Source organism: Bombus vosnesenskii, unplaced genomic scaffold (genome assembly GCF_011952255.1).
Source record: "Bombus vosnesenskii isolate JDL3184/JDL3185 unplaced genomic scaffold, Bvos_JDL3184-5_v1.1 scf7180000013277, whole genome shotgun sequence".
Classification (NCBI taxonomy): domain Eukaryota; kingdom Metazoa; phylum Arthropoda; class Insecta; order Hymenoptera; family Apidae; genus Bombus; species Bombus vosnesenskii.
Genome location: NW_022882935.1, coordinates 114,551 through 134,723, shown reverse-complemented (window position 1 = coordinate 134,723; position 20,173 = coordinate 114,551). Strand labels below are relative to the sequence as shown.

Here is a 20,173-nt window from a genome sequence, read left to right as displayed (position 1 = left end):
TAAGTTTGTTTCTACTTTCAAAAAGATCTCCTGCGTCGGAAAGGGAGAGAGGAAGCTGTTCTACTATGATAAAGTTGGTTTACTATTGTAGTTCACGTAGAGGAGAGTATGGACTGGCGAGATCCGTCGTTCCTGGAAGCGCTCGAGGCGGAGACGTGTATCCTGCAGAAGCGAGTGCAAGCCTGTAAGAGCCACGTTCTTTTGATCACCTGCTTCGACTCCTGCCCACGGCAACCATGCACGCGGCAGGCGGAATCGCCTACAGGGATTCGGATCACCTAACCTAGACTTGGGTCAGCGCGCTCGACCGCGTGCTGATCGCTAAACGTTCGCTAAACGGATCGCTAAACGGATCGCTATATGAACGATTAGAAACGAGACGAGCGAGGTCGCTGATGGGAAGATAGGAATAAAGAGAAGAAAAGAGAATCGTTGTCACGATGTCGCTCGACTCCGTCCAATAGTTGTTAAATGACAAATTTAGTCGTATCGTGATCGTCGTCGCCATTGTTACGCACGTGTAATAATCGATCGTAAGGAAGCTTTCATCCCATTTTTGTGCAAGGGTAAAGCGTCGTTCGCGTTAACGAGCCGAGAAACTTGTTGCGTTTGAATCTCGGGCTATCTCCTGGATGCCGACGTTCCATACAGAAGGGAATTTTTACGATGATTTCTACGATGTTCTAGCGATGTTGAAACGATTGTTAACGGAGATAACGCGTAGAACGCGAGACGCATACTTGTTGACTTAAAATAATTTAGCGTACGAGTTGGTGCTGCATTTTTTATACCGATCGACCGTCGAGGATTCAACTGTTAGGTAAATTCACCGAATCGTCGCTCCTGATTCGAATTCCAAATGAATTCCAAGCCGTCGAGAAATATGATCTTTCGATGATACAAGCTGCACTTGACAATTCAGAGTGCTAAGCTTCGAGAACAACACTGAGATAATTACAGCGAGTGATTTTGTGCGCTTGGAACCAGTTAACCAGTATCGAGGAAAGTCATTATAGTGTGTCGTGCGTGCTTGATCGATCGAAGATCGAGCATCGAATCTGTCTACGTTAAGAAACGGAAGATAAGAAGGTGACGACAGAGAAAAAGACAGATCAATTCTATTGATCTCTCGCTACGGTGCTGATCTTCGATCGACGATCCGGGATCGAAATTTAAATTGAATAGATTCTTTTGGATCGCACCGAATTCGTATGGTAAAATGATACGTCGAATTTAAGGAAATAAAGAAAAGACAAACAGTGCAAGATGAAGATATAAAGAATATATGTAATACCATAAAGTGGTGGTAGTCATCGGGTGATAGTGCCGCCAAAGGAGAAAGCAAGAGAATCCTTTCGTATGGTAAACGATTGACGGAATAAAAGGCAAGGGAAAATAACGGCGATGAAACGCGTCGTAGTCATTGTATTTAACGCACGCACGTTAATTCAAGAATATTATCGTAGCTTTAATCGTTATCAACAGTTACCGCACTTCGTAGGGCTCTGTAATTCACTTTAGAAGCGAAGACGAGAACCGATGAGAATGTGAGAGCGAGCGAACGAACGAGAGAACGAGCACGAGAGAAAAACACAACGGGAGGGATGAAATAACGAGCGCGAAAGTAACCGAGAAAAAGATGCTGCGCGACAGAGTGTTACTTTTCCACGGTAAACATATTCGTAATCGTAAAAGTTGCTCGGTACGCCAGCGCTCTCTGTTTTTTCGTGTGAGATGAAAGATGCATAGCAAACGTTTGAGAGAGAGAGAGAGAGAGAGAGAGAGAGAGAGAGAACAGGATGGAGTACGCGAAGTTTAAACGCGAGAATCACGCGTAGAGCCAAGACGTGGGCGTATAGATCGTGGAAGGGAGAACGAGCCACGGAGAATGAAAATAGACGGGATGAAAATAAATCGGGAATGCCGGTAATGCGCGGCAGAAACAGAGAGATTCCAGCTTTCTGATGCAAACTGTGCCGTGTCCGCAGCTGATATCGATGAAAATCGCCCGGGTCTCTGCCGCTCAATCGCTTGTATATGGCTATGTATAATATCATATCCGCGTTCTTCGCTCCTTACGCGATGTGCAATCTTAGCCCGCCCATATCGCACTGCCAATCTAAGAGCTTAATTCCCTTTTATACATATACGATTTAAGCATACCAGATTCTACGTAGGTCTATAAATATCGTCAAATCGATTCGTAAATATTTCCAGAAAAAGCTGCTTCGCTTCTTGAAATTTTTCTTACAACTCAATATCAGTAACAACAACGAAGCGATAGTGCGTCTAGTTTAGTCTTATCTGTCCAGATTTGATGGTATCTGTAGACCGTAATCACGAGTCAGACGTATATTCTGACGATTAAGACTAATCATTAAAGCGGGACAAGGCTGCACACAATGAGTAACGAGCCTGCTTACCGAGCAACGCAGGATCGCCGATCCCCGCTAGTTGCAGAGAATCGTTCTCGAAGCTACCGGATCGATCGATCGTAAGCCGAAATTCCTGTGTCATTGTCCGTTGTTAAACGAACCCGTACGCTATTCGTCCAATTGTTCTTAACCCGCCACTGCCGAATACACGCGTCCCATGATCGATCATCTTCGATCGTCGTCCTCCGCGCGATGTTCGTGACTTCTTCCTTTCTGGTTCAGTTCAATCCGAACTTGTCCTGCGACCGATTCCAGACGCGTACAAGGACGTTCAATACGCACGACGATCTTCTCTTCCCGATTGTACCTTCCAGGAATCGCTTCTTTCTTTTTTACCAAGAAAGATGTCGTTTCAGAATAAAATAACCCATCTCGAGATTCGATATTCCAATCGTCTCCTACGTTACTCGTTTCCTTTCCTTTTCTCCGTCTACCTTACCCGTTTTACGTTCGAGCTAGGGAAGCGCGTCACTCCGTCTACCGTGAAATACGACTAGTAAGCGATTTAACAAGTAATAGCAATTTACGATTAAGGATTTAACCGACCTCCGCATCATCCCGCTCGAGGAAGCGGCCAACCCAGAGTATACCACATACGCGCACACATACCTAACAGAAATACACGAGAATCTACCGTAAACACGCGCCTACTGTATCATAGTACTTGTATCATATTTATATTTTATATGTACAAATTAGTCATGTAATTTCTTGTAATAAAGATCAATTTACAACGTATACGGACGAGCACGATTTTCGGATCGCGGTTGTAACCTTTTTTTCTCGCCCGCGCCGACGAGTTTTTCCCCCTCGAATTCCAGGCAATTTGGTCAGCGACCAAAGAGGACGGAAAAGAGGCAAGGGGAAGCCAGATTCCACGGAAGAATTCCTCGGACAAATTATTGGGTTGCGTTGTGAGCCGCGGTGCCCGACGAAGTGCGCGGCGAACGCAGAATTTGCTTCGTTCGACCGCGACTGGCCAACTATCGAACGATCCTCGTGCGAGCTCGCAACGAGCGAAGAACAATGCTCAAGGAGGTTGCATCCGCGATCCATGTACAACCATCTATGACGAAACGCACGAGATTGAATAGAACACGGTACAGGTAAGGATGTAATTAGAGGCGGAACCGAGTCGCGGAAGCGAACTAATGACGCGGAAGAGGAACAATGAACTTCGTGGATTTCAACCTGCAAGTCTGATATGCTTTAGTGTGTTCATCCTGGGAGGGGTCCCGTACTTCCCGTACAAATTTGAAACGAAGGGTGTTTCAAAGGGGAATTTAAACGAAATGGGATCGAATTATTCGAATGGATGTTCTCTATGTTGTATGTTTTCGTCGGTCGATTCGTTATTTACAGGCCTGAGAAACTAATTATATTTACTTCTTCTACATTTTCGACCTTGCTTCGTTTCGTTTCGCGGAAGAATGAGATTGAATCTTAAGAAGAAGTAGGAAATAATTTCTCATTAAAAGAGACGTTAGATTAGAAGATTCAGATTGGACAGAAATCGCAGAATTTTTACGATCGTTCGATGTGCACGTGGAATAGAGCAACCTTGAAATACAATTGCAAAGCTCCCGATGTGAATGACGATTATTGCTATAATTAAATCATTAAAAGCTCGTGCAAAGATCACGCCGCGTAATCCGGCAGACCTTGGCGATCGAAACTGCAATTGAATGAACCGCGAAATGAAACTCGTTTGCGTTGCGCGCAACAGATAATAGATAACGCTTTGCCGAATAAAAATAAGCTCGTATCTTTGCTACAGTATTTCCCTTCCGATGCATTATACAACCATGATGCTATCGTAAATTATTTAAAGAGACGTAGAACACTAAATTAACGGGAAAATGAATGAATTCGAAGCTATAGATATTATCGGAAGCCTGATAATTAAGTCGAGTCAATGATAATCAGTTGTAGTAAACAGGATAAGTATTATTTATGGACACTCTGTGTGCGTGGCTTCGTGGAATTTTGAGCAGACATAATAACACGTAAGACTATGACGTTTAGACAGTAATATAACGAACATCGATAATTCTAAACATATAGGTCTTTGGATTTATAGCGTAATTAGCCAGATTCATAGCGCAATTAAACTAGAAATTAGATTTATAACGTAACTGACATAATAGATTGATCGTATCGCGATCAATTTCGTCGTTTCTCACGTCCTGATCTGTTATCGTTTACCTGTTGCACTTCTAGAAAATACAAAGTCAATCTGCGCCACTTCTATATTTATCGCGAGGAGTTTCATTCCAAGGAGGTTACGAAAATCGGAAATACGAAGGAATAAAAAATTTAAAAAAGATATAAAGACACCCACAATATCGCGCGAAACCGCGACAATACTCGCGTGTGCCCTCGCTGGAATAGAGGCGAGCGATCCGAGACAGACTGTGTCGATGGAGGGGGTAGTAGCACGAAATTATCGGCGGCACCGGGAGAGAGCAGAGAGACGATGTTTCGTGCGTTCGAAAGAAGAGCGGCCGAGAGGATGAGCGGGCAAAGGCGATTAAGGGGCGGCAAGCGAGAACTCATCGTCGTCGTGGCGGTGTCGATCGACAGTAGCGTGAAGGCAGTCCGAGAGAGAATGACTCGTCGCGCGCGTCCTCTCAGCGTCTCGCGGCTGGCTGTGGTGCTGGCCCTGGTTGGGGCCCTACTCGCGCCTTTCGCCGCAGCCCTCAACAAGAACGACTTGTACCCTTACACGACACCTGGTTCCTCGATCCTACAATCGGACGTAAACGGGTTGCTTCTATCCGCGGAGACAATTCTCAAGACACCGATCGCATTCTACGATAAGATCTTCAATTCCATATTCGTGAGTACACCAGTTTATATCTTTTTTTTTTTATTTATTTATCGGTGATTTGTTTCTCCAGATTATTGATTTTAATTTATTCCACCCTGATTTCTTTTCCTTGCGTTTCAACGGATCGATTGGAAAAAGTGAGATTGGTTGAGAGTTTTCGCGATAAAATGTTCTATATTACGCGTTAAATCGGCAAAGCACGCGGATTTATTTTAAAGCTAGACAGGAAGCCACACGATTCGACAGATAAATCGTTATTTTTATCCAGCAGCGTGGATCTCTGTGGTTTTCCATCGGGCGACGGTGGCCACTCGCATCCGGCCCCGTTTAATTTCGGTGCTCACAAAAATACACGGTAAAACTTCGATAGAGGGCCACGGGCTGCAGCCGCTCGAACGTCGAATAACCCTTGCAGCGCGCGAAATTGTGTAAACACGAAGCGCGCGTGCCACTGTTTACGCTTTGTGAGGAAAGGGAGAGCGCAACAGGAAAATCGTTTATTTAATGTTTTAAATTAGGACCGGCACTCGTGCGCGTTGCACGATGAAACGTCTCTTCTCCCTTGTTTAAATATAACAAGCCGTTCCCTCGGGAAACGCATCGTTTCGTTTTGCCTCGATAGATGTAACGAGGAGAGGAGAAAGAAAATTTGAAAAACGTAGAGATCGAAGAAGGCGAGGCAGAAGCAACCACATTTTCGACGATGGTGTAATTCGTTTCGTTGATATTAATTCGCGCGGAACGAGGGAAAGCCAAGAACATTCGGTCATCCCCTTAATTCGGCTCGTGGTCTAATCTGGCGTCATTTTCTGGCGTGACACGAATTCATTGTCCGCGATGACGGTCAAACGGCCGCAGCCGGCGCGCAATCGCTTAATTGCGCTTGGGTCGTCGCACGAGCAGCTTCTCATATTCTCTGTCTCGGTACGCGTCACTTGTCACGCGGATCATGTTCCCCCGAACGTGGAACTCGTCCCTTCGGCGATCGGCTGAACGAGAGCTTTGCGATAAGATTCACAGTTTCACGGAAACTTCTCGAACACCGAAGACAATTGTCAGATACGCGAGGATCGATTCGAGAATGAAACTCTTCCTCCGAGACAAGGAAAGAGACAGATAAGATGTCCTTAAATTATCGACATTCGAATTTTTGACGCAATGCCATTAGATTAGTCGCGAACGCTATTGAGTCATGGAAGGCAAACACTGCGAGATTAGAGGAGGACTGTAGTTAGTTCTCCGGTGATCTCACTTTTCCACGAACCGATTCGCAAGCGTCGTACGGAGCGTGAATGGACATTGATTGCACGGTACGCCTCCCCCACGCGTACGGATGCGACGTAGGTATTCGGATGAATCTTCGTTCTAATTGATCCAAGCGAGTCAAGGTGCGTGATCTCATGCGTGTCGAGCGGCGTCATGTTTTCATCGCCGCGTAAAAAGCCGCACGTAGGAAAACACGCTATCGGCTCGAGGTAACTGCAACCCGTGACTCGTGACGCCGATAGAACCCATTTACGGCTGACCGGCTGCTACCTTCTTAATAAGATGTCCTTCATTGATACGTTAAACGTTGCGTAATTATAATTACCTGGTAGAAAAATAGCTTGGAAATAACAATTTTATAGCTTACTTCACCGTACCCCCTACTTTGCTACATCGACCACGTGCACGATGACGATGAATCTCGTAGTATAGCGTTCCATTCATCGACACGCTCGATAACGCGATCGTCATGCCGTGCCGAATAGTGGACACGTTATCAACGCGACATTCGCGTTTCGGCACCGTGCATTTATCGAATGAACCTGCTAAATGTTTTCGACGACCGGAAGGGAGACGAATTATCGGCAAATAATCGCAGGATACTCGGTTAACGAGTGGAGAACGGAGTCTCGATCGCTAAGATACGCGAAGAGACGAGCATACGCGTATTCGAGCATTCTCGTTCATCAAGATGTGGTCCCGATAGGTGGGATCAGGCGCGCTGTTAACTGCGACTTCCTCGATCCATTTCGCCTTGGCTCGAAAGCCAGGCTCGTTTTTCGCGCAGCCGCACGTAATTAAGCTCCGTCGAGCATCAGATAAATATTTAATTAGCCTTCTTCCCCATTACGCAAGGACGTAGAGGAGGCACGATAAACCGACGAGACACGCAGGCAAAAGTAGCGCTGAAATTTCCGAACAACAATCGACGAACGTCGCTAATTAAATAGATAAATACGTAAGCGGGATTCGACGCGCGTTTGATTCATCGAGTGGAAAAGGGAGAAACGGCGCGAAGCGGCAATTAGCCGGCGCATATTGCGCGCCGTTCCGCGGAAATTGAACCGAGAGCGAAGAGAGATACCTGTTGGTTATCCGCGTGTTCGTCCGCGAACGATACGATCTCGCTAAACGAATGGTATCGGAAGCCGGCCGGTGGATTTGCATCCAGATGGACGTTAATGCGACCGACGATTTACGGCGTAAACGCAGCCAATTAGCCTTGACGCTTTCCCACATTAGTTAGCGGACGATTTGTAGGAGGAGCGCACCGGGGACGTTGTGAAATTCCGCGAACGATTCTTCCAGATCTTCCCGGCGACGTCATGCCGCGTCGCGAAGCCCAATTAGGCTTGTTTGAAAAGTTCCTGGTTAATTAAATTACCGCCAATAACGTAGTCGTGTGAAATTATTTCTAATGTAAGCAGTCTCTTGGCAAATGACAAATTCGAGAGGAAGCCGCGTGTCGCTTACTGTAAAACGTTACGCCGCCACTGTCAGATATGTCCCATTGATTTAACGACTCTAAATCGAGCAATCAAAGTGCAGTCGATTAACGGGCAATCGTCGCGTTAGATGGCAATCAGGAACAAAGAATCAGGCGTTAAATGTCTGATAATTTATCGCACGCGACGAAAATGTCTGAATCTAAATGCAATTTCTTAGGAGAATCGAAGGGATTGAAACTTGAATAGATGTTTGGCATGCAAACCTGCGTTAGGTCCGACGAATTGATTGACACAGATACGAGCTGCGATATATCCGCGACGGTCTACTTAGAAGCTCTGCCTACACGACAATCATCTCTATTTCGTCGCTTATCGTCGACGATTCGCAGTCATCAGAATGATTGCGGCCGATTACACGATTGCGTTAGCGCGTGCGACTCGCCTTGTCCACCCCGTGTCTCGAAAACATGATCTATCCTCGTAGAAAGAAAGAAAAGTGGATCGTTCGCTCTCGGAACGATCTTCGTCGAGAGTGTGATCGTTAGCTAACGTTGGAAACGCGTAGGTTCCAGGCGCGATTGCGCGATCATCCCCAGACCGCGAATCTCTGCTCGTTATTCCTGTAAAGTGTCCCGTGAAACGATCGAATTTTCAAGTTTAAACGTGCACGAAGTTGCCATTTAACGGAGCCGCGGTTGTTGTTTGCCCGGCTAATTGAAGCTCTCGTGGATCGCGGTTTTCCAGTGACCGCGTCCCAGTGATTTCTTCTTTCGCGTTTGATTTTGTTGAAGTTTCGAGAGTTATCGAGATAACATCTCTCTGCTCGTGAAAGTCCTCTTTCCCCTGAGCTAAATTCGAATAACAGCCCGCGGAAACTGATTATTCGAACGAGCGAAAAATTATCCCAGTAACAGACAATAAATCTAACCAACTGTCCGATCGTGTCGTCGTGTATATTTAAAATTACGAGGAGGTGGAATTACAGTCGGTTCATTTGAATTATTCCATTCGATGCGAGTCCCCTCGGGTTTTTATTTAACGAGCGAGCAGCTGGCATAATCAGTGACATCAGGAAGAGAATCGGCGAGTAAGATGGATTCGTCGTATTACTTCCAGGCAGCCTCTATCTATTTTCACCGTATTCTCTCTCGTTCACGATTACCGGGGATTACGTGTGTGCGTGTGTGTCATCGGCTCAGCTGTGACCTACGACCCAAGCGATAGCCCCGACGGAGATAGCGTTAGTCCCGACTCTCCTCTCGAAACTCGCCACTGTCAAAACGTTCGAGTACGGATCGAGAGAAAGACAAGCGAGAGAGAGAGAGAGAGAGAGAGAAGGACAGTCGGAGAAGACGCGATCGATGTCCACTCTCGAGCTGGTTGCCATGTCCCATCGATTATCGGTGATCCCGGCTTGCCGGTGCCCTCGTAATTATCACACGAAAAATCGTCTAATCGGAAATGGCAAACTCGTGCCGATTGTCATTGATCGTGGCCGGGAATAAAAGGAGAGAGAAGCTGGACGGTTGAACGGAATAATTACGGCGACTTGGATGTGGACTCTTTTCTTTTTCCACTCGTTTTTTCTTCTCCTTGAACTTTTTTTTCAATTAGATTCCGATGGCGTGAAATTGGTCGCATCGATCGCGAAGAAAAGGCTCGATTGACCGCGACGCGGTTTCAAAGCAGAATTAGAACTGTTTCTTCGCGTTGAAGTCACTGGATGAAATTGCGCGAAACTGAAGGGACAAACGTTGAATCGGGATGAAATTGTGCGATTGAAAAAGTAAAACAGCCTTTGAGAGATCGTGAGAGTTCTTTTAAAATCCGACAAAATCCGGATAGTTACAGAATAAAACGAATAAAATGACCAAATAATATAATAAAACTGTATGCATATAATGCCACGCATTTAAAGAGCAACGTGACAGCGAGTCGGCGCCTGATAAAGAGGATCTTTGTCTGGTCAATTTAATTTGTGTCAATTCTTACGACCAGATCGCTCGTTGAATAATACGCGCAGGCTTGGGTGTTAAATTCGACACGATAGTAATATCCGTAGCACGTGAAAACAATACGAGCGTTGAACAATCAGAAGTTCGGGCCGAGAAATCGGGACGTGAGAGCGGTCGAAACCAGGCCGGAATTTCGTTGACGTGTTAAACTTCGTCAATTAGCCAGGGTCGTTAACTACGAAGCTTCACTTCCGTCTTTCCATTTGTTTGGTACTCGACCTGGGAGCGCATTGTTCATGCGTGTTATGACACTGTTTCATAATCGTATCGAGCTGTGAAATTGTCCGCTTGGTAGGCATTTGATACAGCGTAACAATCGAATATTCAAAGATACGATCTGCAAACTAAGAGATTCAACGTTTAAACTTGAATCTCGATCGAACTTCGTCTACTATCCTCGCATTATTTCGCGATTATCTTTACCAAGATCGAAGCGTCGTTCTGAAAAATATTTCTCAAGTGAAAACCAAAGTTGTCAACAACTCTGAAGCGTTTAAACCTCTTCTTCCAGATTTGAATCTCGGTGACCCAAAAATACGCGACAAAGTAGGCCGCGCGTAGACAGAGGTCCAGCCGATGAAAACATTCGCGGGGAAGTAAAAATAGAGTTTCGGTGAAGTTTTAATTTGGTCCTCGTGAAACGTTGGGAATCGTTTCTCCGTGGCGCCGACGGCACAGCTGCTCCCGCCACGAATGTGGAGCAACGCGCGCGCCTTTCAGTTTAGCCAATTGACGGAACGACGTCTACTCTCGCAGACGCGTGGCATCAAGCTGAGCAGCTTCAAACTCGAGCCCTTTCTAGTATCTCAGCTTCGTTAAACGACGCGTACACCGGGTGAATGACTTTTGGTGTGCATACGAGACGTCTCGTTACATCATCCACGGATTCCCGACACGTGCTCATACTATTTACCTGTCTAATAACAACCACTACACATGCGTCTAGGCAACTCTGCAGAACGTCGTCTTTCTCCACTCTTTAGTTTTAATAACCGTTCGTTGAACCGATGTTGCGATAAGGAAGTTGTAAGATTTAAAATTTTAATTATAGAGAAGAGGGCGATTGGACTACCAAACGAGAACGTAAAATGCGTTCAGAAGCTATCGAAAATTTCTTGAGTTCTCTTAGTTCTTATTTCATGGTTTCGCTCGGATTAAAGAGAATCTAGATATGCAGATTCCTACCTGGAGGCAGGATCGCATCGTAGAAGGTGGAGAAATTTAGAAACCTCCCTGTAGGGGGTGTGGAGCAAAAGTTGGATAAAGACCGTTGGGGAAATTTTATCTCTGGATTGCATCGAACGGATAACGAAAGTTCGCCGACGCAGCCTGTGAGATCTTCCGTTTCGATTCTCATTCGCGTAATGAGACTTTTAATTACGAAGAGCTGAATACAGAAGTAAGGGCTAAAGAGATTACCTTACCTGGTTGCAGGTAAACGGAAATGGCGTCCTCTCTTTCGCAAGGGCCATGCAAAGGTTTTTCAATATCGCATTCCCGCTCGACGATCCGGTTATCGCGCCGCTCTATACACACGTTGACACTAGCGGTTCTGGAAGAGTGTATTATGGCGAAACGGACGCACCGACAGTCCTTGCCAGAGCCGGAGGAATGGTTCGTAGCGCTTTCGCGGATGCCGCAGATTTCGTACCGACTCATGTTTTCCTCGCCACATGGCTGGCCGTTGGATACTATAACGGAAAGAGCGACAAGGTGAGTGGAAGTGAGTCGACTTGCTAAGAATAAAGGCAAATTTTCTCACGTGCAAGATACACCGCTGAATAAACGAGGCGAAACCGATCGCTATCTTTCGTTTTTTCTGATTTAATTCGATTCCTCTTAGGTGAACACGTACCAGGTAGCTATCTCGTCGAATGGTACGCATTCTTACGTGGAACTATTGTATCCGGAGAATGGTGTACAGTGGATTCAAGGTGAGTCGCACCCGAATGGTTTGCCTGACGCGAAGGCACAAGCAGGATTAATGAGCGAAGGAAGAATGTACACGTTGAAGGGTTCCGGGACGGATCAGATTCAGAATGTCGACAAGTGAGTCACTGGATGCCTGTTTAAAGTACGATTTATCTTGTCTTTGACCGAGAAAGTAATCCTCGTCGTCCTTCAGATGGTCGAACGTGAACAGACCTGGACAATGGTTGTTCCAAGTAGGACCGATCTCCGACGACAGCGACGTGAAAGTTCCCGACAATATCGAAGGTAAATTTTCTATCGACTATCGATCCTTAGCTTAGATTGTTGCAACTTTTCGTTCGATCGTTTTTCTTCGGACTGTACCATGTGTTTCCTTATTGCTTTATCGATCAGATAGCAGCGCATCGAATCAGGTACCAAATTGTAGAATAGGAGCAACGACTTGCCACAGCAGGGCGACGTGTGTCGACTACGAGGTGGGCTTCTGCTGCCACTGCAAGCAAGGATTCTTCGGCAATGGGAAATCCTGCCTGCCAAACGGTGAGAATCGTCGTTTCACGGTTCCACTTCGTCGTAAAGCCAGCAACCCCCTCAATTATACGCGAGTCACGTTCCTTTGATGTAGCCACGCTACATAAAAATTCGCTTTCAAGAGGTGCCCGTACTTTTAACCGACTCTTCCCTTTTCGACAACGACAAGTGTCGCGAAACGAACGCCGACAACAGACGATTCCGGTCGCGTTCTCTCTGATCTATTCATAGATCACGGCGACCGACTACGCGGCTCTTTCGATGACCTCGTAAAACAGCGGATTCTCGGAACTAGGCCCTTTGAATAGCAAGATTCCGTAACCGACCACCGTGGTTTACGACGAGTACGAGCTAATTTCAGTTAATAGCTAAGAAAATTTAAAGGATTGTACAAATTTGTAGATATTCCACTGCGTGTAAACGGCCGAGTTGCCGGCACGATCAACGACGTGGAGTTCCCTGCTAGAGATCTTCAGTGCTACGTGCAACCGAAAGATGGAAGAACGTACACGGCTCTATCGAGAGTACCCGAGGAAATTGGCGCCAGTTTTCAATTGTTGGGTAATCTGGGCAGTGTGATCGGTTGGCTGTTCGCTAAACCGATCGGCGAGACGAAAAATGGATACGAGCTTACAGGTACTTTCCGACGATGTTACAGTGTACTGCTGACAAGCTTCACGAACAAAATACCAGTCTAACTTCACAGAGTGAAAGAAGCATCGTCTCGTCACACTGGTTGGTAGATTGTTTCTACAAATTGTATGGCCTGACAAATGACTTCTTGTCAGCAGAGCACTATACAATTATTCTACGTCGCTTCTCCTAGCTTTATTCCGTTTTATTATTCCCTTTCCCTCTTATTTCCTAACAAAACCAAAGACTCAAGACGAAACCATTGTTAACAACGGTTAACGTAGAGAAACGATCGATTCAGGGGGCATGTTCAATCATACGACGGTGCTGACGTATCCGTCAACGGGCGACAAACTAACGATACGAAGCAATTACCTCGGGTTGGACGTGTTCGGTCAGCTGAAAGTGGAGGCAATGATCGAAGGTACGTTGCCGCAGTTGGCGAGAGACACCAACGTCGATTACGGTGACTACGAAGAACTTTATACGAGAGCGCAGGCCGGCGTGATCCGCGCGCAGAGCGAGAGAACTTGCAAACTGAACGAAGGTGGGGAAGAGCGGGAACTCGCTTTTATCCAAGACGAAACTATCGTTTATAACGAGTGTCCGTATCTGAACGTCGAACCCGAGGACGACACGACCAGATTGAAGTTCTACAGAGGTGTCACTACTTACGAGGCAACCGAGGGAATTATACGTTTCGCGGTGAATACAAAAGTGGCGCCCCTCGAAGAAGAAGATCCCTGTATCCAGGGAAGAGAGACCTGCAGCGACCACAGCTTCTGCGTCGTCGACGGCGATAGCTTTAAGTGTGTCTGCAGTCCTGGGTAAGAAGTTTCACTTTGATTTACGCGTGTATTCTCCGAAGATCGCGTATAAGATTTAGGAGAACGTCAAAGGGATATCTTCTTCTCGTTCTTACGGTAGTACGGTTAGATATGTTGAAAAATCGGGAAGGTTTTTATTTCGTTCGTAGATAAATCACCACGGTGATACTCTTCTCGCGGAAACGTACAATTTTCTCTTTTTCTTTATCAGCTATCAGTATTTGTACGAAGAGGACGGGAGCGCAGTTTGCGTGGATGTGAACGAATGTACCGCCGGAAATCACATGTGCTCTCCCGACGCGCAGTGCATTAATCAAGAAGGCAGCCACACGTGTCAGTGCAGGCCCGGATTCTCCGGTGATGGTCGAATCTGCGAAAGTGAGTTACCAACGAACGGATATTACCGTAGTCTGATAACTCGCCTAGCTACTAGTTCAACTGGAAAATCGATATTTTCGAGGCTCTCCGCGGTGAGACTCTGTTTTACGAATTGTCAGTAAGTAGCGTACCTTTTGTCGAAAATACAGGTCTTCCTTCTTGCGAGGAAACAAGATGCGAGAATTACGAGCAATGCGTGATGATCGAAGGTGCGCCTAACTGCATCTGTTTGCCTGGATTCGAGGATACCGAACAGGGTTGCTATCCTACGTCGCAACGTGGTAAGAACGCTCATCGTCTGATTTTCTACATGAGAAATAGTTGGGTTGCTACTATACGACGAGTTGTTGCAGCTTCCTGCGATGTCGAGGATAACTGCTCGTCCAATGGTATCTGCAATTTCGACACCGAGAGGCAGAAGCACGTGTGCATCTGCTTACCAGGCTTCGTTGGTAAGGATTTACTACACGATAACGCAAAGAAACATTCTGTAAATCGATTTAATCGTGCGATTTAAATTTGAAATATTTCGCGTATTACAGAGGATATCGAATTAGTCCGAAATATCGTGGTACTTTGCAAAAGTAATTGAATCCACCTGCTAATACAAATTTCAATATCTTCAAACGCAACTACCAAGCAGCTAATTCCATTGTAGCTAGTCAGAAACTTGAGAGACGATGACAAAATTGAATTACTACGGAATCGCAATGGTTTCGGGCGATTCGTACGAAATCGTGCAATTTCCTCTTGTTCCACTATGCGATGATTTGCAAACGAATCTCGCGATAACCTTCCGTGTCAACGATCGCTATCGTTTCCAGGCGATGGCTACACGTGTTACCCGGAAGCAGAGCCAACCGCAGTGGACGAACCGCCGAAACCGCAGTGTGTGGAGGAGATGTGCTGGTGTCCAAGGGGCTGGGAATATCGGAATAACGAATGTATGTCGCAGGAAGGGTCTGGAAGGTCTACTGACGTCTCTCCCGATCGGGACTGTAAGTACAACAAAGGGACGTTCGTACAAATGCATTCTTCGACCGCAATGTCGCTCGAATTCGTTTGGTTTATTAATCTTGGGCTTTGAGAATTTGAAACAGTGAAATTGCACGACAAAGTATTTATATTACGAATTTGAGGATTTAAGTAAATCGTAATGAGAGTTTCAGTCTTATGCTAAAGGGAATACACGGAAATACTAAATTTAATTATAAATTTAAAATAGATAGAAATTTTAATCTTTCGAGGAAGAAGATTATAGAAGTATTAAATTTAATTACAAATTTAATCCTCAAGCGGATTGACACGTATCGATGCATGACAACTAATCGCACGTAGAACATGATTCGATGCGGAGCCGTGATAGCACAAAATACGAAATGATTATAATTATCCCGTGTGATTTGCGATGATTACTAACCAGCAGCGACGAACGGTTTGCATCGTGCTTTCTAGTATCGGCACACCCAGTCCCGGAATGCTACGAAGACCACTGCGTATGTCCTTGGAGTCACAGTTACGACCATTCAAGGGAAATTTGCGTGCCTCGGCCCGGATTCAACCACGAAACGATGGGTCCATCTGGATTTCACTGTACGATGATACTCAGCTTGGCTTCAGCTAATTTTGCCTATTAACAAAATCTTTCGCACGAGCTACACGCTTTCTGCACACGTCGATTAAATTCCTTTCGTTCACTATCTAATCTATTTACCAACAGATTTACTGTCCTATTGACAATTTTGAAATACTAGTGTATAAAACGATATGGTTTAGCTCGACGATTAATATCACGCGAGCAATATGACGGTCAACCTGTTACAAAACATTTGGCACGTCTCCACGAAGGCGTAAACGCTTTCAAACACGATCGATGCGATCGACTCACAAAAACCCGTCACGAAACGCTCGGACGTGGATAGTCGAAGCAATTACGGATCATCGGGTAGAGCATTATCGTAATTGCACACGCTTGTGTCCAGTGTCGTGCAACGTGGTGAACAGGTGTCACCCCTACGCTCAATGTATCTACATGGCTACCACCGGGGACTACGAGTGTCGCTGCAATCCCGGTTACGAGGGCGATGGTATGGAGTGTGCAAAAACAGGTACGTTAACTTGCATCTTGTTCTTCCTTCGTTCCCACGAAATATCACCGTTCACATTCGAGGGAAAATACCATGGCGTTGTTATTTGTCGAGTGAATGAAAAGTGTTGTTCTGGCACAGAGGTGTCCTGTTTGGAGGTGGACATTTGCGACCCGAACGCGTCTTGCCAGCAGGAGGAGTCCTTAGCCAAGTGTGTGTGCAATCCAGGATTCGAAGGGGACGGAACTACGTGCAGTGCTATCGGTCATATCACCTTCCATATTTTTTTTTCTATTTTTTTCAATTCCTCTATCGTACATTTTTACTCGTAAAATGTCTATCTTAAAATTACGGATTCTCTTGTACTTGCTTCTATTCAGTCTGTGTTCGCGAAAGCCGAGAAACGTCACGCTTTGACACTTCCACAGTTGCATGATCACACACGATAAAATCAATTGTAAAAACATTCCTGAAACGAATCACGATCGATTGTAAAAATTCGTTTGCTTGAACGATCGTTTCTGATGCAGACGAATGCAGCAGCACCACTGATTGCCTGGAGAACGAACGATGCTCGTACAATCCGGCAAACTCGCGGTACGAGTGCACGTGTAATCCAGGATTCAGTATGGTTGATGGTCGCTGCGTGGTATCCGACTGCTCAACGAATCCGTCTCAGTGCCACGTAAACGCGCAGTGCGTATCCACCGGCGAAGGTGGCTACAAGTGCGTCTGCATCGAGGGATACAACGGTGACGGAGTCCGTCAATGCGTCGAGAACCACATTGGCTGCAACGTGCTGAATAATTGCGGCAGGAACGCGGTCTGTGGCTACAATCAAACCTCCGCGAATTTCGCCTGCGTTTGCCAGTCGGTATGTTTATTGAATCCGCAAATTCGTCCTGAATTATGGGTTTCTAGGTGAAATTGGTGAGATGAGATATTGGTGGAGTTGCTGATAATTCGATAGAGCAGTTGAAAGTGGTATAAGAACGCTGCCGATCAGTTAACTTTGAACTCGGTTCGAGCGGGAACAGTAGTAGTGGACTAAGCGTAGCCAGACATAGCACCATTAGCAGTCTCGTAAGATTTACAAAGTAGAGAAAGAATGTAACTGATCGGACAACTTTGAAAGTGCTCCAGAACGAAATAGTAGAAACGAACGGTCGGTAGTCAGACATGGTGCTGTTGACAACTTTATAGGATATTTCCAAATGTGTAAGAAAGTTATTGGCGAAATATAAACGCGAGATTATACGAGCCGTGACAGTAGAAACAAAACGTGGATAGTCAGGACAATCAGACACGACTATTCTTTGTTCTCTAACGCACTACATAAAGCTACAACTAATTCGTTGGATAGAAATGTCGTTGTCTAACGAATTGTGACTACTTGCAGGGCTATTATGGCGACGGTTTCACGTGTTTACCCCAGTCATCCTGCAGACACGAACCAACGATCTGTTCGCCAGACGCTACGTGTGTGGCCGCCGGAGAAAATCAGTTTGCTTGCGTATGCAACGAAGGTTTCGCCGGAGATGGGACCAACTGCGAGCAAAGACCAAAACACGAAGCAAACTTCCTGCTGGTGAATCAAGGAATGGCTACGTTGAGGATTCCGTTCGCGCCGACGCACGAAGATCTCGGTAGCCCGATTTACATAGCGTACACACAGATGGCTATCGCGATCGACATCGATTGCATGAACGGGAAAGCCTACTCGAGCGACATCACCGGTAAATGTCAATATTCTTGAAACTTTACGTCGCCGGGATTACGGAGGAAATTTCTGACGAAAATATCACCAGCGAAGAAGCTCTGTCTAGACGAGATTTATTTTCCAGGTAATCGAATAATCGAGTTAACGTACAACGGATCGATGGCTGAGACGTTCTTGCCGAAAGTTAGCAGCCCCGAGGGACTGGCGGTCGATTGGATCTCGAGAAATATTTTCTGGACCGACTCGGGCAAAACGACCGTCGAGGTAGCCAATCTCGAGACGAAGAAGCGGAAGGTGCTCGTTTCAGACGGACTGGTCAATCCTAGAGGAATAGCTGTACACCCGTATCGCGGGTGAGTATTGTTTTTTCGAATTCGACCATCCATTCGCTAGCCAGTAAATTGAACGCAAAGCGTCTGTTGCCTGGAAATTAATTATAATTTAACGGTATTGGGTTAAGGAGAAAATGTAAAAGCTTGTAACACGAAATGAGGAAATTTGATCGTTTGCAGGAAGATATTTTGGTCGGATTGGAACCGTGCGTCGCCGAAATTGGAGTGGGCCAACGAGGATGGAACCGGTCGTGCAATCTTCCTTCAAGGGGATTATGTGAAGTTACCGAATTCATTAAGTATCGATTGGGCGATGGATGAGCTGTGCTGGGCGGACGCCGGAACGTTTACGATAAGTAAGGACAGATGTTCCCATGAAATTTTCTCTGCTAACAGACACGCCACGATCGTCGTCTCGTAACTCGATAATTTCACTCCGTGCTTTTTTTTATAATCGTTCGCAGGCTGCATGGAAATCGATAGCAGGAATATCAACGTGATCGCCAACGAGCTCACCTATCCGTTCGGTCTCGCGATTTCCCAGCAGAAATATTATTGGACCGATTGGAAGACGTAAGTTGTCGATAAAACAGCACTTCGTTATCTCGTATTGTACTCGGCCTAAACAAAAAGATACTCGACATAAATTGAATATTCGAGCGATATCGTAGTTAAAACGCTTTCAGCGTTATCGAACAGCCAGTAAAATATCTTTCGAGATAGTAAAGCTTAAGCGTGAATCATAACGAGCTAGGAAAATCGAGTAGAGTACCATGCAAGTTTGGAGATATTTCAATCATCCATTATTTACCGTCGTAGTCACAAAATCGAAGTTGCCATGAAGAGCACCGGGGACAGGAAGCCGCCCATATCGGTACCACCAGGGGGAAGCGGTAAATTATACGGAATAGTCGTCGTTCCTGAGTCGTGCCCGAGAGGTAAATCAAGTTTTATGTCATCGTTCCTCTCCTGTTCTCCGTCAAACTGATCACCCTCTTAAAAATATATTAAACGGATCGAATACCATAATTCCGTATTATCGTTCGTACCGTAACGATAATTGGATTAATCATGGTCGTAAATTATCGTTTGTCTGTTCACGACAGTGACCAACGCCTGTCAGTTCGAAAACGGAAGGTGTAACAAGGATCAGCTATGTCTGCCGAATGGTCAAAGCGGTAGAACGTGTGCGTGTGCGGACGACGCGACAGGACCATGCACTGACACACAGTAATGTTTGTAATTGGTCGTGGAAGATTCGGAAGACATCACAAGGCTCGGTCAGCCGATCAAAACGAAAGAATGTTTGTTATTTGATCGCCGGGGTGGCGTCGGACCACTCCTTAGATTACGTGTAAATTATAATATTCTACTTTGTATGATTAGTTTTTATCGTCCACGTATTCGAGTAACACAATCTTTTGTATCTAAAATACGGAGTCCGCAGCGTGAAGCTGGCTGTATGGTGCTGCGACTCGGTGACACGTTATTTAATAAAAGTAAAATAATAAAATAAGGGATACACCCTGTCTACCATATTTTTATGCGATACCTTGTTACTACGGCGAGTATATATTTTATATACCTCTGTTATCCTTTTATATCGTAATCAGTGAAAAGTTGTACAAGTTCTTGCATGTAAAGTGTCTTCATCCATGCACGAAGTGGGAACTTCGTTCGAACAGACAGGCAACTACGTTAAAGCAAAAGAAGAAGAAGAGGCAGAAGAGATTAATTTC

The 20,173-nt window shown here is 45.6% G+C and overlaps 2 protein-coding genes across 7 annotated transcripts in view; both read left to right on the top strand.

The window, feature by feature from the left end:
- LOC117231999 overlaps nucleotides 1-3,175 on the top strand; it is a 257,984-nt gene extending 254,809 nt beyond the window's left edge. Inside the window, exon 16 of one of the 2 annotated variants that reach the window (XR_004493050.1) lies at nucleotides 92-232. Coding sequence is in view for 1 of the 2 variants with exons in the window: in XM_033491062.1 (XP_033346953.1) it covers nucleotides 92-282 (191 nt within the window). In the remaining variant the exon portion in view is untranslated. Of the gene's footprint in view, nucleotides 1-91 lie in introns of both variants that reach the window. The other variant, XM_033491062.1, reaches the window with a different exon arrangement.
- Nucleotides 3,176-4,932: 1,757 nt separating this feature from the next.
- On the top strand, nucleotides 4,933-19,956 carry LOC117231978 (nidogen). 5 transcript variants are annotated; one of them, XM_033491018.1, is made up of 21 exons: nucleotides 4,933-5,274; nucleotides 11,429-11,707; nucleotides 11,838-12,043; nucleotides 12,120-12,211; nucleotides 12,320-12,466; nucleotides 12,860-13,093; nucleotides 13,392-13,917; nucleotides 14,129-14,295; nucleotides 14,445-14,576; nucleotides 14,649-14,747; nucleotides 15,120-15,293; nucleotides 15,751-15,888; nucleotides 16,278-16,403; nucleotides 16,524-16,646; nucleotides 16,913-17,256; nucleotides 17,782-18,118; nucleotides 18,227-18,455; nucleotides 18,615-18,790; nucleotides 18,899-19,007; nucleotides 19,254-19,372; nucleotides 19,541-19,956. In XM_033491018.1, the coding sequence occupies exons 1-21, from the start codon at nucleotides 4,948-4,950 to the stop codon at nucleotides 19,666-19,668; spliced, it is 4,212 nt and encodes a 1,403-aa protein (XP_033346909.1). In that variant the 5' UTR covers nucleotides 4,933-4,947; the 3' UTR covers nucleotides 19,669-19,956. The 5 variants fall into 5 exon arrangements, with proteins under 5 accessions (XP_033346909.1, XP_033346912.1, XP_033346911.1 ...); XM_033491021.1 differs by lacking the exon at nucleotides 15,751-15,888; XM_033491020.1 differs by lacking the exon at nucleotides 16,524-16,646.
- The last annotated feature ends 217 nt before the right edge of the window (nucleotides 19,957-20,173 follow it).